General features: G+C 34.4%; 1 protein-coding gene across 6 annotated transcripts in view; it reads left to right on the top strand.

Moving 5' to 3' along the window:
- Positions 1 to 18,287, top strand: part of Csmd3 (CUB and Sushi multiple domains 3) — a 1,205,819-nt gene that overhangs the window by 764,065 nt on the left and 423,467 nt on the right. For all 6 annotated transcript variants that reach the window (XM_074069090.1, XM_074069089.1, XM_074069088.1 and 3 more), the window contains 3 exons: positions 153 to 335; positions 1,297 to 1,623; positions 4,297 to 4,491. In XM_074069090.1, coding sequence (XP_073925191.1) covers positions 153 to 335; positions 1,297 to 1,623; positions 4,297 to 4,491 — 705 coding nt within the window. The remainder of the gene's footprint in view (positions 1 to 152; positions 336 to 1,296; positions 1,624 to 4,296; positions 4,492 to 18,287) is intronic.

Raw genomic sequence — 18,287 nt, 5'->3', positions numbered from 1 at the left:
GGCAAAGAGGGGAAAAAAATCAAGATTGGAGAAAGTACACGTCCTTTGTCTGAAATAACTTCACTTTGAGAGTGGATTTTTATTAAACTTGTAGTGTGGATATTATATGTCTGCAACCATTGGAAGGTGACTTTTATCTTCTACTTTCACAGAAATTGAGAAAGAAAGTTGTGGCGATCCTGGGACACCATTATATGGAATTAGAGAAGGCGATGGTTTTTCTAATCGTGATGTTTTAAGGTTTGAATGCCAGTTTGGATTTGAATTAATTGGAGAGAAATCCATTGTTTGTCAAGAGAATAACCAATGGTCTGCAAACATACCCATCTGTATCTGTAAGTACCAAATGCTTTGCTTCTAGATGGCATATGTTACCCTGTCCTTGCATATAATTGCTTTTGTAATTAATTGCAAAGAGCTGGAACCATGTAATTATTTTTGGACAAGCAGCACTTTGTGATACTATTTTTAACAAGTGTGCTTATGCCAAATTATAAATTTCATTACAGATTTAAATAAGTTAACATAGTTCACTTGGTAATTGCAAAATATATTTTACATGTGTTCTTATAACAGTTAATTTGGTGGTGTTTTATATTTTTCAGATAGCATACATCTTATGGAAATTATAGATGTAAGCTAATTCTAATACTCCAATTTATTTTAAAAAGATAGTACATGCTTATTTGTAATCAAAAAACACTTAAAATATTTAAAGCTTATATTTTATGTATAATGCATTAATTTATTTTTGTACATAGATGTTCACACTAATGCACTTCTTTATATTTCAGAGAATAAAACTCATTAATATTTGTGATTTATAATATGATTGAATTAAAAGAATATTTTCCAGCTACATTAAGATTTTCTAGCTTAACTATAATAACTGCATAATTTGTATTATCTATTGATACAATTTAAGTCCAAATTAAATACTGTCTTCATCTTATTACAGCAAAGCATCTTTTTAAATCAGGCAGGCATTTCCCTAAAATAATATTGTTGTTCTTCAGAAAGTCTAGGAGGGGAAAAGTACACAGACCTCCTATGAAAAGGCTTTTAGTTTAGGGCCAGTTCTCTTCCTCTAAGTGTTTCTTAATCCAATCAAATTGACAAGATTAACCATCACTAAAGTAAAAATGGTAACATTTTCTTTCTGTTTTATGATAATTTACAGTGTTTAATATTTTATCAAACTGCTGATTTCTTATCATAATTTTGAGATATGAAAAAATAAGGTAAAATACTACTCTTGAATATTCATCGCATTTTATATCCTTCCTTTTTTACCAGTTCCTTGTCTCTCTAACTTTACTGCACCAATGGGAACAGTCCTTTCTCCTGATTACCCGGAAGGCTATGGAAATAATTTGAATTGCATCTGGACAATAATCTCTGATCCAGGAAGTCGGATACATCTTTCTTTCAATGACTTTGATCTGGAATCCCAATTTGACTTCCTTGCTGTTAAAGATGGTGACTCTCCAGATTCCCCAATCCTTGGAACCTTTACTGGGGCTGAGGTGCCATCCCATCTTACCAGTAATAGTCATATTCTGAGACTGGAATTTCAAGCTGATCACTCAATGTCAGGACGTGGTTTCAACATCACCTACAATAGTATGTTCTTGCTTTTTTTTTTTTTTTCCCAAGTGACATATTTCTACAAATTAAAGCTGAGAAATGCTCAAGCAAATCAGCTCTCTGTTTCACAGATAAGGAAATTAAGCAAGTGGTAGACTTAGTTTTGCCAAGGATGATCATTTAATCCTTGATTTCTAACCACATTTTGCTCCCTATTGTGTCATTTCTCTTTATGAGATGCTCAAAATTAAGGAAACATGTTTCAAATGCTATTGCTGTAATATATTAGCTGATTATATTAAGATATATCATAAACTCAAACCTTCTATACATCACATATTTGGCTGTTACTTATATTTAAATTTAAAAGGAAAATAGATCTTTTCTTAAAAATATTCATAAACCAATAGGAGGCTTTAAACAAATAATATAACAACACAAAGTTATAATTGCAAAGAAAATTCACAAGGCTACAAAAGCATTATAAAGAAGAAAGTCATTAACTTGAGAGCAGGAGACCACTGAGCTGATTTTGCAAAGCCACTTTGGGGGGGATACCTTAATTATTAAGAGCGTTCATTCTGAAATCAAACTATACACCCTCAACTCTTGTCTTTGCTACATCTTTACATTTCATAATTGAGCCACAGTGTTCACAAGAGTAAAACCATATTAGGCTGTATAAGAAATAAACTGGGTGATACATGGGACTAATTTAGCACAGAGTATATCGTATCTAGCAAATAATTTTATCCTTTAGCTTCTGAGTTGTTAACTTCACATATTGTATATTATCCATGTTCTATTTTTACAGTTCAAAAGAATATTACCTATCTGAAAAAAATATTACAATTATTAGTAAGACAATGAGTACCACAAAGAAGAAAAATCTTAATGATTTAATACATTGACTCATGTGCGCCTTTGAAAATGTTTCACCCGAAACTATAGAATATGGCTTTTCTGTAAGACTTCCACTCTATCAGATATTGACAAACTTGATGGGTTAATAAAGTATTCCATCACAATAGGATTTAGGTTATGGTTGTTGGTGTTGCCCCTTAAAAAGAATTTCACCCTTACTCCCCACCATTGTCTAGTCAATGCTGAGCCTTAACAATTACTAGCAAGCTGTTATTATCTTTTCAAAGTGACACTAGTGGTGAATACTGTCACTAACAAATTGTCAATATATGACTGCACATCACTGAAGTTAAATTAGCTCTGATACACATATCAAAAACTCTTCAAAACTGTCTTATGTATGTGCATAGAAACAGATGCATGTATGTATCTATTTATTTATAATTATTTTTTACCTTAAATGCACAATATACTTAATCTTAACATTTATGGTACTTGTGCTTTGTTTTGTCTCTACAGTAAATAATTTATAAACTCTTCTACCTAATGTTTTCTTGTTAAGTTCATTATTTTCTGAAAATATATCAGTTGGACATTATATATTAGAGCAACTAGGCTTAATTAAAATTGACTTTTTAAAAAATGCAATAAAATATTGAAAACATAGAATATATTTTATTTTAGAATTTGCCTTAATATACTTTCATATAGTTTAACAGAAAATGTTGACAATAAATAATATATTTTTGCAATTTATGAATATCAAGGGGATGATTAGCAAAAAATTAAACAGCTACATGTACTCATGCAGTATAAGTATAATATTAAATCATCAGGAACTCATAAAATATAGTCTACATGGTACTTTGCTACTAATTAAAATATTCTTCCTTTTGTTTTATACTGAATTAAAATTTTATAATCCATATTTTGACACCCTACATGAATGAAGGGAAAAATTTGAATGGCTCATGAGCTTTATAACTTTTTCAAATAAACACATTATAATATTTCTACTATTTGATGTAATAGAGCTGAAGTTAACATCATGGGAGAAACAAGGTAAAATAAGGTCATGCCCTCAGTTCAAGATGTCACATTCTCCTGAGAAACGTGGAACAGATCACCCAAGATATAACATTATGTTGGGAAAACTTAAAATCCAGAACAGAGGAAAAATTTCAATTGCATCAACTTCTGTCTCTATGACTGGAGCAAGCTACATGACTTGTGCTGAATTTAGCATTACTCTTTATAGTAGTTGTGATACTTTCCTCTTCAGGCTGTGCTAAATATTAAATGAGATAATAACAGTGCCAAGAATATGCTAATTACAGAACTTTACTCTCTTTTCCTGAAAGGTGGAAAGTAAATGTCACAGAAAATGATAGAGAAGTTGTAAGATTTTCCTATTAGACTGAAGATTTCACTGCAACTCTAACATTGAGATTCTCTTTCTATTCCCAACAGAGTGAATCATGGAAATTTTCAATGAGACAAAATCAACCTGCTTGAAATTCACATTAGTTGGAATTCTGATAGTCTTATACAAGATTTTTTTGTAAGAAATTAGTCTAATAACCCCCACCTACAAATAAGCAGAAATAGTTGTTTTAGAATTTTGCAATCTTAGGGTGTGATTCATATTTTAAAACAATCACGCTTGTTACATATCACAAGCAAATTGTTATGGTCATAGTAAACGTTCTAAATTAAAAATAGATAAATAAGCAGACAGGCCTTCCTAGAAACAGAAGCAACCTTTGCAAGAATCACTTCTTCTAATCTGAAATAGCTGATGTTTCCTCTCATATGGCCTGTGTGCTTTTGTTTATCACTTTAAAGCATTTGGACATAATGAGTGCCCTGATCCTGGAATACCAATCAATGCACGGCGATTTGGGGACAACTTTCAACTGGGAAGTTCAATTTCAGTCATTTGTGAAGAAGGATTTATTAAAACCCAGGGAACAGAAACAATTACATGTATTCTTATGGATGGAAAAGTAATGTGGAGTGGACCAATTCCACGATGTGGAGGTAAGTGAAATGACGAGTGAGAAACACAACTCTCCTGTAGTCATTAAATACTGGCAACCAAAACAGGAAATGGACTGTTCCACCTTACTAAGTACATGAGATAGAACCACAAAATATCTTTTAATAGATCGACAATGTAATAATTAGGTGATTATTTATTGGGGTTTTTTGGCTGTTTTTTGTTTTGTGGTACTAGGGATCAAACCTGTGGTTTTGGCACATTCTACACAAGTGATTTACCTCTGAACCTCATCCCAGGTCTTAGGTCATTTCTTCTTCTTCTTGCTTTCTCAGTTTTCTTTCTTTCCAGTGCTCAAATTGACAATGGAAACATTTTTTTTTCTCAAATGCTGATAAACTGAGAATACATAATACACAGACTTGGAAGTTAAAAGGATATAAACATTGCCTACAAATTTCAGATGCTCATTGGGTGGTCATCTTCATAATGTCTCAAAATGAACTAATTCCAGACTATGTAATTTTATTTTCCTAGTGGCCCTTTCAATTAGAACTTCCTTCCTCTAATTTTAATCACTTTTTCATTTCTGGTATCAGAGTGTTGTCCTATGTGACTTCAGTGGTTCTTTTCCAAGTTTCAAATGTTGTTAGTTTAGAAGGGGCTACTCTGGTAATACATATGACTTTGAAATTACTTTTAAAATTAAGGGAACTGCATAATAAAAACTGAAATTTTTAGAAAAGTAGTAATGTTCAATCCTTACAGATTACTTTGTCTCTGAGCCCATTCCACCTTTGGTCATAGATGTCCAACTCTGTATGGATCCATTATACGAAGGGAAAGTATGAGATGAGAGCATAGTTTGTTATAGGGAGAAGAAATAACCCCTGTTTAGTGAGTTTTTGATACATTACTAGAGTGATCCAGAGAAAGACTGTGGTAAATAAAGCAAAATAGTTTCAATGTTATCTTGCGGCTGCCTGGAATCCATTTCAGTTGAAAGTGACATGATTTAAGGCTCTCTCCTCTGCCCTGGAAGTTGTTTCCAAGCCTCAGTGGACAGTCACAGGGAGCACCTCCAGGAAATCACTGAATTTTGTCGGGGTCTCATTTGCCTAACCAGGGAGCCACTGGTGCCTAACTGCATGAGGAGCTTAAGTAATGATATTTATAAAAACAAATTTTTTTGTGAATCACATCTAATTATACCAAACAAGTGTCCACAAATAAGGCCAAGATTTGAAGCAGGTCATAAGCCTTTCAAACCTACAAGAGAGAAGCTTTATGACGTTTCATCTAGTTTTTCTGAGTGTGAGAGAAATAATGTGCCTTTGGCTCACCTGCATGTTTGTGGTTCCAGCACTAAGGTGGGAACATCACTAAGGATGAGGCCAGAGCTGAGGAAGGCGGGCCAGAAGCCATCTCGGTGTGGCTCTTGCGAGGCTACCCACCAGATCCAGGCTACCCTTTGAGCCAATTTCCACCCAAGAAAGCAGCCTGATGTCAATTTCTATATAACTCACATAGATTTGATTTCTTAGACTCTAATTTAGGCTTAGATTGATTTCCTATAGTTTTGTCTCAGTTCTACTTATATACTAACAACAAAAGCCTATGACTGGTTGAGGAAACTTCTTTTCCCAATTTTTTATAAATTTCCTCTTCCCCCCACTACTTTTCAATCTGCAACACAGTTACTCCCACTTATATAGGAAACTGTGGTTGTCAGATCTCTCTTCCTAGTTTCTTTGTTTTCTAAACGTTGTGTGTGTATATGTATATATACATATGCATATGTATTTATATGTGTATATAAATTTTATTTTTTGCAGTACTAAGGTTTCAACTCAGGGCTTTCTTCTTGTTAGACAGGCACCCTTCCACTTGAGCCATGCCTCTAGCCCAACGTTGGATATTTTGATGGAAATTTGATTATTATTTATTACAATTCATCCTTTAGGTCAGTATCACAACTTCCAATATATATTAATGTTTTAGTTAAAAAATTTTATTACCGCCATAATAAACATTTTATATAGAAGAAAAATGTAAAGAACATGTTTACATGTCCTTATTTTATATTCCTATTTAATTTTCTTCACATGAAACATTTCAAAATCAAATGTAAGTGTATATTTTTGGAGGCACTTATATTTGAACTCAAGACCTTCAGCTTGGTAGAGAGGCACTGTACCACTTGAACCACTCTAAAATCACTTTTTGCTTTAATTATTTTGAATTGGGTCTTGTGTTTATGCCTAGGCCAGCTTATGCCAGGATCCTCTTATTAATACTTCCCACATAGCTGGAATGACAGGTGCACATGCCTAGCTATTATTCCTTGAGATGGAGTCACTTGAACTTTTTGCCTATTTGGCTTTGCACTGCAATCCAACCAATCTCTGTTTCTAGAGTAGCTAGTATTATAGCTGTGAGCAACCACATCTGGACAGAATAAAACACATTCTCCCATTTATGGATTTATGGATTACTTCTATTTATGGATTATTGTATATGAGAATTAGAAAGTAGAAAGTTACTTATTTTAATCAGAACCTATAAACAACAGAAGTCAGTATAAAATATTTGATTAGACAAGTTAGGCCATCAGCTCACTTAAAGCCTGTTGCATTTCCTGCTCCCAGCAACTGTATATCACAGTTGCCTAGAAGATTAGGTCTACTGGCAAGTTAGTGATCCACCCATGTCAACCCATCCTGAACCCCAAAACTCTGAAAAATGTTTGGAAATAAATGAAAATGAAAAGAAACCTTTTATCTTCCAGACTCCTTGAATAATGATTTTCTGACCATAAGAGAGAATCGATATTATAATGTGTTTTAATGCTATGACTCCACAGCTAAGTAAGAACTGAACTGTAGTAAATACAGTTGTTGAAAAGAATTGCATTATACATTTTATTTACAGGCCTGAAGTTCAGCACTGGCACATTAAGTTAGGATAGATCTGGGCTTTCGAAAGTTTTAACTTCTTTCAAATGAGTTAATCCAATATTACCATTAAGATATTAGATATGCTTTTAAAGCCTTGTAATCTTCAGTTCTATAATGGGAAACAAAATACATGAGTCACTGTAATCAGCATTGAAATCATTTCACTTTTAATTTCACAAACTGTCATCATTACTCCATTAAGTAACAGTCAATGACATGTTTATTCACACAGAAAATACAGACTGAATATACCTGGGTGGACACAGGTGTTCTCATTAAGTGTCATATAGAAAGCTTCCTGAAAGCCCTATTCCTCTGTCTTCACCACTTTCCCACTCATACCAGCTGCTTACACAGCTTTCTGTCTATACTCCTATACTCCTCACAGCCTTGCTGCCCCCACATTAATCTATATTTTCTGTTCTGCACAGTGCAAGCCCAATGTCAGGTATTTGTGAACACCTTCATTAAGTTCAATCTTCTGAACTTAGAATCTTCCTCCTTAGAATTCTGTCTTTCATACACTAAACATACTTTTTTTTCCTCATAATATAATCAGAATTCCTAGGCAAGTGCTGTACCACCGAGCTACATCCCAGCCCCATATAATCAGAATTCCTTTCAGGAGTTTCTGAGAGCATTGTTAGTCTCCCTGACTCATGTCCTTCAAAGTCTCTTCTATTGAAGAAAGTGCTAGGATATTTGGGAAAGAAGGGAGTCGTGACGTAATTGCATTTAAATTTTATTTCTCTCTTCACCTTATTGTGTTTTTGTCTCCTGAAACATGGATAAGATACTTCTTTCAATTAATTCCTTTCTTCAAGGGAGCAATGATTATATAGATTTCCTTTATTGTGCTGATCAAAATGGAGCTATCCCTGACCCCAAATCTTGCAATCCTTTAATTACCAAGGAAATCTCCAGATTTCCTTGTCACAGGAATTTTGTTTGTGGCCAAAAGTGCTATACACAAGGCAAATTTTAAGGTTTACTATTTCACTTGTCTGAGGGGTTTCTCTTTTGGGCTTTTTGAAACCCATTTGCCGTGCCCACCTATCCTAAGTGCCAACTGCATACAGATGAGACAGTTGTCCTGCCTCATTTTCTGCCAAATAATTTTTGCCTTATTATCCATACCTTAAATTATTTGAGCATCAATATTTATTCTTCTTTCTTAAATACAACTACAATTAACTTATTTTTCTCGGCTTTCATTTGCTTCACCAGATTCATGAGACTCCTTTGTACTGTGATTATTTGGTAAATTGGTTCTAAGACACTGAGATGAACTTGTTACAGAAACTTCTTATCCCCCAATATTTTCATATATTTTCCATTTTTCATTTTTTTCTATGAGTTCAGCACACAGAAAGAATATTTCTTTTAAACATTTGCATGCAACTCAAGTGATTTGGATATTTATAACATTTAAATGAAGCCACTGCCACTAGATGACAACTTTGATGGACCTGAATTAGAACCCAATGCCTAATTCAGGAGTAGAGATTATAACCTCAAATGCCCATAGCAAGAAGAAGCAAATTAAATGGGATGAATAAAACCAGCTACCACCATAAAGAACAAGCATATTTTCTCAGTTTTTGTAATACATGATTACAGATAAATATTTCTCTACTGAACAATAATAACAAACACTACAAGAGTGATATTATTAACAATTGATGACAGAATTTCCACTAGCTCATTCAGTCTACCATGAACATTAAAAGAAAAAAGCATCATCTTAGAAAAAAATTACATGAGCTAGTGGTTCCCAAGAACATTTTAATTGTAAATCCAATAATAATAACCAATCCTCTGAGGAGTGTGTTCAGTCAGTACAGAAGTTCAGAAGCCATATATCAGCTATTATTCTTTCTCCTTTCTTGGGAAAGTATTCCAGTGTATCAAGAAGTTGACTGTCTTGTGGAGCTAAGAACCATTTTCCAGGGAAATTAGTTAGAAGATATATGAGTTTCTCCTTTGTTTGTGAAACTGCTTAAGTCTGATCTAGCACATAGTATCTAGCTGGAACATCCTATCTTACGTGGTGCATTCTCCACCAAACTGCCATTACAGTCTCAAGTACTTGCTACAATGACCTTTTGACTTTGCATTGATATTCTGTCCATGTCTTGTTCTTTCTTTTTTTTCCATTTGGCACTACACTACATGCTATATTTTTTGCAATAATGCATCTATCAATATGGCTCAACTAATCTAAGCAGACTGAGGAATGATACCAAAGTTATTCGAGAACAATTGATAAATAATGGAAATTTTTATTTGGTTTTCTTCAAGTTGGGATGCAAAAGTTCTATAGAGTAAACTGAAAGTTTTTCAAATATCTACGTAAACTACCTCATTCAAGGTAGCTGTTACATGTGAAAATCATATCATCATTACTTCTCTACCTCTTTCTTTCCCCCAGGCTTTCACACACAATCCTTTTTGCACTAAGATGTTTTTCTCTCCTTCCCCATTTTTCCTTCTCCTGGTCCCAAATATGCTCACATGTATTCAGTCCTTCTGCCCTTTACCAAACTCTCAAGTTGACACAAGACCTACTCCACTGCTTTTTGTCTCAAGGGAAGATTACTTCATCCTGTTCTAATGGTTTTCTATTAAGATTCTGTCTCCTTGGAAGCTCAGTAAACACATTCTCTACCTTATTATGAGAAATTATGCATTTTTAATAAAGAGAATTAAAGTTTCTGACATATCTTTCCAAGTTTCCTTCTGAGCTATATTCCTATTTTATATATGCTTGCTCCATATTTGCCATTCATAAAACAACCAATGAATCTCAAAGGAGCTTAAACGAGATATCATGCCATGAGAGTTAGGATAAAACAAGAAAGTCTCTTCCTAGGCGTCAAGCAGTAAGCATTACGTCATCTAGAGTTTTCTGCTTAACAAAGCAAGACAGTTGGACTTAAATTAATTTGCTTATCTCTGTTGCAGGAAACATTTCCTGAATATGAGGCTTTGTTATTCATTGGTGAATGCTATTTTTTCTGCAAAAAAGAAATGCTGATGAATATGTAGACTGAAATATGAGAGGATTTTATTTGCAAAACAAAAATAAGAGTTGAATTAAAATTTAATCATTATTTTGTTACAAAATCTGAAATCTATATTTGCTGTTTAAAATAATTTTATATGATAGTTTAAAGTTTTAAAATGATTTAACTTTCTATGGGAATTTAAGTTAGATAAGTCTAAAATGCCTCATTAAATTTCATTTTACTAAATATGCAAAATTTTTGTCTTCTTCCCTACTCCTCCTCATCTCTGTGATTTCTGTTTAAGTAAGTGTCCTACAGCTGAGTCTTGAGAGTTTCTCCTCTGTTTCACTCTATTGATGATTTTTATTCAGTCTATAATTTTAAATAACATCCATGTGCTAATGTTTCTCATATATCCATCTCTGAGGATGAGAGTTTTGGGCCTTGCAGTTCAGATTAACATATTTAGCCTCCTACCCACATCTCCACTTAGACATTCAACAGGCATCTCAAACTTAAACTGTACAAAACTAATCTGATTTCTTCCCATCACTCCAATCTGCTACTGATGCAGATATTCTCCTCTACTATTAATAGCATTGCCTTTATTTCAGTAAATCAGGCCATGAATCTTTCTATCATAGTCATACCAATTACTGAGGAAAAGAGACCTTGTTAGGTCTCTCTTTCAAATACATTCAGAATCCAAACACTCCTTATGACCTCCACTCTTGACATCCTAATGCCAGCAGCCAATTGCTGGCCTCAATAACTGAAATAGCCTCCCAACTGTTCACACTGCTTCTACTCTTGCTCCTATTCAGTTCAGTTCTTAACATAGCAGACAAAGTGATGTACCACTCTTCTCTAAAAATACTTGGTCTCTGAAGAATTTTCTCTAGAATGGTATACTGTCTTTTCCTCTGAAGTCCCATGTAGATAGTGAGATCAGTTTAGAAATGGGGACTTGATACATGGCTCATGTGGTAGACTGCATGCCTGAGTTCAATCTGTACTACCACCAAATAAAATAAATTTGGAAGTAGATTACTGTTCATTTTATCTGTGCCCATCCATACATGTCTTCATAATAATTTTTTCTGGGTCTTAGAAGGCTTGATTCATGTATACTATCTGCTTTCTCTCTCTTTTTTCTGGCTTGTATCTCATGCCCATTACACTATAGCCAGGAATGCGTTCATTTTTTATCGTTGTGCTGGGTGGGGTACATTGTGGCACTCACTAAAGTTCTTACAATATACCAAATACATCATACTTGACTTCATCCCCTCTACCCTTTTTCTTTTTCCCCCTCCCCTGCCCTTTTTGATGCAAAACAACTTCCCCAACAAAATGGAAATGGAATATTGGCCTGAATTGCATAGCCATGTTCTTGAATATGATTAGGACATAATACATTCATAATACATGGACTCCTTTGTAGATAAAGAGGATTTCATTTAATGAAATATATTGGGAAAGTCAGATTTATGCTACTGCCTCAAAGTTGATGATTTAATTAAGATTCTGAGTTAAAATTGACTGAAAGAAAGGTTACCTCATTCTTGTGGAGGCCTATAATCATTTTAAATACTTTTATCTTAACAACCTTCCTGACAAGGAGAGCAATAAGAGCAAATGTATGACTAACAGGTTGTGAAGTCAATTTTTTTTGCTGCTTCCTAAATGACAACTTAGACCTCAGCTAAAGAGTGAAAGTATCAGTGTTCCTCTCTATAGAAATTAAGGTCCAGACATACTCTTCAGAAGTTGTAAGTGGAGTCTTCTATGTCAGTCATAACTTCAATTATCCTAGTCTCTGTTTTTATAATATACAACAGGAAAGTAAATCTACATAGGATAGTAAATCTATATGAGGAAATTGATATATCTTGATATCTATCTTTCTGTATATATCTGTCTGTAACTTTGGAGCCATAAATTGTTCAGTTTTTCATTTATCTTCTTACAGGAGGCAAGGCTGTTACTCTCCTCATCTTTAAGCTTTGAGGGAAAAGACTGAAGGAGATTTGCTTATAGAGAATGGAGAAACTAGAGTGCAAAAGATGAACTAGAATGCCCAGGTTTATATGTCTTCATACAGTAGGCTTGTAGATATTCCTTCTATGTCCATTGGCTAAGAGAAAAGAAATTAGTGAAGAGCTGGCAGGGTGGAGACAGGAGAGTTGTTTAATTCAAACAGTTTGACTTGAGTTTCATTTGTATAAAATGAATACAAAAGAAGGTACCTGGGCTTGGCTACCAAATAAAGAAAATCCAAGAAGAGAAGACCATAAAGTTTACTGACAGGATGGGACCAGGGAAGTAAGTAGAAAAGGTTGAGTTTCCCTTGTCAGGGATTCATGAGATTACAAGCCACTTCTCTGTTGGACTTGCAGAATAACTCATTTTTTTATCCTCATGGAAAATAAGTATTTATAGTACATGAAAAAAGGAAGGCACCAGTAAAATTTAAACAGTCAGAGTTATCAGACAACCAAGAGATGACTATGAAAACCTGATCTTCATACTCACCTTAAGTCATCACAGAAAATGTTGCTCAAAGTAAAGTTAAGAGATGGGATGTGAAGCAGAGACAATGTCCTCTCTACTCCAAGTACTAAATGAATAGAACAAGTGGTTCTGCCTCAGCATGTTCTTCCCATCCTCCAAGTCTCTCTGGCCACTAGCCAAAGACACATTTTGGATGGGGTGGTTGGCTGGAGAGTATGAGAGACTTTTAAATTGGACTGGACCACATTTTTTAATACTTAAAGTGATTAGAAAGTTAAAGTATCTTCCCAACACATTTGTTAAGGAGTGGAAGATTTGGCAGTGACTATTTGAAGGCTCTAGTCAGAAAAACAGAAAGAAACTATCTTCCGTTTTTGCTCTACCAATTTAAAAATGTTCTATCAAATGCTTATTCAAGCAAGAATTTCCTTGCCATCAGAATAGAACTCCATGAATTGCTATGCCTCATGCTCCTTGCTACTCCCTAGTGAGATACCTGAGAAAATTCTTTGAATGAATAGGATGGAACTGAAGTCCCTGGAAAACTATTTGGAGACCAGGCTGGACTTGCATGCCTGATGAACTTTCCCTTTGAGGATGAGGGGTTTTCCTTTGAATCTCAATTAGCCTCAGAGGAAAGAAGTTATTCTCATTCACAGACATTACATTCTCTTTGCAAATAGTTCTTTTGAGAAAACAATTGCAGCAACAATCTGATTCATACATCAGAACTGATTTGTGGTTCTAATAGAATGTGTTTTCACACATACATGCACATTTATATGTAAGAGTGAACCCCTCTTTCAGTTACACATTTATGCAATATTGAATTTCAGGTTTCCTGGAGGATTACAGTATGGAAATTTATTTAATAGCCATCTGCAGGATTTTGCCTGTAGCTAAATATAAAGTAGGAGCAAAGGGGGCTATGGAAGTGAAAGGAAGCACAGAACTGGTACTCAAGCCCTTGTATTTTAGCTCTTAATTCCTGAATGTAATACTTCCTTTTTTTTTAAATCTTAGATTCAACCCCAAATACAGACATTAGAGAGTGCTGGTGGTTACCATATCTATAACCTTAAAGCAACTGAAGGAAGAAGAAGAGAGAAAAGGAAGCAAGGAAGGAAGGAAGCAAGGAAGGAAAGAGTGGGAGGGAAGGGAAATGGAAGGCAAGGGAAGGGAAGGGAAGGTAAAGAAAAGAAAGACTATCTATCAAAAAAAGCGCTAATATTGTAAGAGGCCCTCAGCCGAAGTCCTGACTCAGCATCCAAATATGCACTTCATAAAGAGAAAGTGACATAATTTATATAGAAATGGAAAAATGAACCTACGTGCAGTTTTGGCCAAAACTGGGTTGAAAAAAAATTCTCAATCTCTCTCTTACCTTGCTTATAACAGTGTCACAATTTATAGAAAACATGAAGCAAAAGCTAGGAAACATTCATGTGTAGATAATCTTTCTCCTGGAAGGTGACTGGCAGGGGGTTCACCCATCTTAATCACCCCGCATGGAATGTCCTAGCCCTAGGATCCCTGGCTTACTAGAATACTTGCTTTCTAGTCCATACATTACCAGACATTCTGTTTTTTAAATCCATCTCTCAGAGTCCTCAACCCCTTTCTGAGCACCTCCCTGCCATTTCTTATAAGGAAGAGCATCTCCTGCTGTAAAATAACAGACTTCCGTACCATTTTTATTCAAGAGAATTTTATCTGAATGCAGTGTAAAGTGCTTTGAACTCTTTCATGTAAGTCTTAAAACACACTGCATCTTTTGAGTAAAATAAGGATCAGGATAGGGGGTCTTTTTAAACTTGAGGATTTCTGAGTCCCATTTTTATAATTGCTAGAGGGGCATTTTGGGAATCAGCATTTTAACAAATTCTCTAGGTATCTACTGGTGTTAAAGTCTTTGCAAGCAGTAATCACTGCACAAAACCATGAATTTTCCCTTCTTATTCCTCCACTAGCTGTAAACTGAAGCAACCAAAAACTTGACTTTCTCTATTCAAGTTACTATTTCTCACTTCCTGCCTCTGTTCTTTTTCTCTCTCTCTCTAAACCTATCTTCTATTGATCCTTATGACAACACTACTTCAGGAAGTTTTTCTTCCTATCTCTGAGGTATTACTTCTCTTTTCTTTGTTTCCAGACTCACTACTCAGCTCAAATATGTACTTATATTTCATGTTTGTTGTTTCTGTCTTCTTTGAAAAATTGTGTCTCTTGAAGGAAGATAAAATGTCATATAGATATTTTTTGCAACAGCTAGCATATTATAGATAGCAGAAGTAAATATCTACTAATTAATAGAAAGATAAAAAGAGTTTACTGGCAAGAAAGCACTTAAAAATGCATTGTCTAGATCCTCAAATTTATGCTAAAAGTATTTGGACTGAATATTCTAGCCTCCTAACCTTCAGTCTACCTCTGTCTTCACTAAACCTGTGTTAAACAGAGTAAGAAACACTTAAGTAAATGTATTTCTTGTAAAATTATTTGAATAAATGTATCATGGAAGTGGTTCCTAACTTTAAACGAGAAGATTTTAATTTGAGTCTCAACTTTTCCACTACCTAGGCATGTGTTCTTGATCAAATCGTGTTTCATGAATTTTCTCCATCTGAAAACTAGCAAAATAAGGAACATAGCAGTTTATAGTGCAGAATTATTTTTAAAAGTAAATAATTCATAAGCAAATTCTACACTGCAAAGTATTATAATTGTCTAGATGAAATAGTAGAAATATATAGTAGAAATTGCTAGGCAGTCACCTGTTAGCTGAAGTGGAAATGACCTTCAATGCTATGCAGAAGTCAGATGTTGAAATGGCAGACAGAGGCATTGTCATCTTGGGTCTTGGAAGGCTAGAAGAACTAAGGCTGTTTTATCAATAGGTTAGTTTCTTTGAACCAGTTTTTGAATATATTAAGGAAAATTTTCAACAGAGTTAAGCAGGCAAGATAAACTTTATTTAGGATTATTGCAATAGTAAGAGCAATTGGACTTAATATCTGTGGAAGAAAGAAAAGGATTTAGCACTAAGATGAACTATTAGAAAACTACTAGTGGATGTTAGAGGGAAGGAGATTAAGTCATTGTGTTTGCTAATTGTAATTTATTGACTTTAAGTTCCTACCTTTTATAGAGAATGGAGGGACTTTTGATTGTATTTCAAAGGGATGGCTCCCAGGTTATTGAGAAAGAGATTTAGGGTTCTACAACTAGTGAGTCTGGGAGATTTACATCTCAAAAGAACAGAGAAAGAATATATAAATTCTCTAAAGTAAATGCTGTACATCAAGGGAGGTAGGGAGACAAGAGCTCCCAATTTTATTTTCTGTTACTTCTTTTGGCATGTCTTCATTCCAAACCTTCAACCTCAGTACTGAATATCATTGACTTCCTATACATATATCTCCTCTATTTTTTCTTCCCAGTTTTGGTGAATGCAATCATCATACATCCTGTTGCATATGACAACGACCCAAGGATGAGTTTTGGCTCCAGCACCTTGCTCGCTCTTGTGTCATGTCATCATTAAGTGCTTTTTCCTCCACCTCTAAATAGCTTATGCTCAGCTCCTGGTTATAAAAGCCTTATTTCAGAATCTGAGTAGGCCTCTCCTACATAACTGCTCACAATCTCATAAATGATCTCACAAGCTCCAAGTGCATTCTCTCTAATCCATTTGCATACAAGTTCTATTTAAATGAAACCCATATCCTTTGTATGTATACTGATATGCATCCTTTGTCTATACATCTTCAGTTGCTTATGGAATCACTTTCCATAAATAGCATGACAAGTCTTGTTCTAATATTTCCCATCATTTATCATTTCTTGGTCCTCCAAAAAATGTACTAGTAATACTCAAAAATATTATGCTGACTCGACCCTCAATTAATTCACAACATCATTCTCTTTTCTTCCTGGTGAACTCTGACTGATCCTTGAAAACTAAAATTGAACAGATACTGTCTATGAAGCCTTTGTTTATGTCTTATACCACGAGCATAATTCCATCAAAGAACTTAGCACATTTTACAGTTTGTTGATATTTCTGCACTTTTGTTTACTTATTTTTGCATTATTGTGTTTTGAACCACAATTGTGTGAGGAAAAGAAGACTGAGTAACTTAATGACTTTTGGAAAGAATTTCTAGATTCAGACTGCCTCTTTCCAAATCCTTAATCACTAATGTGCAAATTACCTATATTCTTTATAACATTTCTATCAGGCTGAATTATTTTTCTCATTGTATAAAATAATGAAGACCACATGTTAACACACACACCTGGAGTATAGGATACATTCAGTAAGTGCTAGTATTAACTGAAATATAAATGAGTAAGTGATTGAATGCGGGAGACTTTGAATATAACTTATATGGTCTCAGTCTCTTTTCTGTTTTATGTATATATTCCAGTGTTTCCTTGTTCAGTCAGAGATAATTACTGTCTCTCAGAGTAATCTTTTCTTAAGTGTAGCAAGCACCTTTACATCTAGAGACACGAGCTCATTTTAGGTGTAACATGTGTAAGCATTTTTTGAGTTGTAATAAATACAATATGTTTTCAAGCATTCAGAAATAATGCAGTTGGCACATAAAATCTTTGGTTTTATTGACATTTTAGCTCAGGGCAAGTCAAGAGATGTTATTTAACTTAAAAGTGAGTCTAGTTACAGAAAATTAAGTAATACAGGCAGTATGTGGATAGAGCAAGCTAAGATTTGTATTGTTATTCATTCTGCAATTTGGTTTTTTTCAAATGCCATTTTTCTTATTAATATTATTATTCTTTGTTTCAAACTCACACCTTTTTTTGCTAATTGTATTCTGCTTTCTACCTTGACCAGATTATCTGCAGCTGTTTTTCTTTTCTGCTTTAATGTTTTCTTGATACTTGGTTCCTCCATTTTTCCTATGCTTTGTCCACTTCGTGTGCTCTTCTTCTGTCACTGCACCCTAACTTTCTTTTCCTTCCATATACCTGAGAGCCATTTTGATCAGTCATATTTTTCTGAATGACCCATATGAGCAAATCTCTCTCCTCTTAGACTTCATACCTTCTGATGAGTCTGTTCCCATACTTTTGAAATAATATTTTGGAGAGTTTCTGCCCTATAGGTGGAAGAAAGAAGCTACTTCAGAAAATGTCCTAAGTAGGAGCCACCATTCCGCACACCCACCATTCAGAAAGCAGTCAGAGACCCAACTTTATGTTACTCTCTCCTTTTCAAGCCTGCTGTCTCCATCACACATAGGTCTGAAGGGCTAGTCGAAGTGCATCATTTTACTTTACTTTTTAATCCTTTATGGCCCATTATTCAGTTGTTAATTTTATGACTAATTA

Source organism: Castor canadensis, chromosome 3 (assembly GCF_047511655.1).
Source record: "Castor canadensis chromosome 3, mCasCan1.hap1v2, whole genome shotgun sequence".
Lineage (NCBI taxonomy): Eukaryota > Metazoa > Chordata > Mammalia > Rodentia > Castoridae > Castor > Castor canadensis.
The sequence above is the reverse complement of the archived record's forward strand: the minus strand, read 5'-3'. Positions and strand labels throughout refer to the sequence as shown.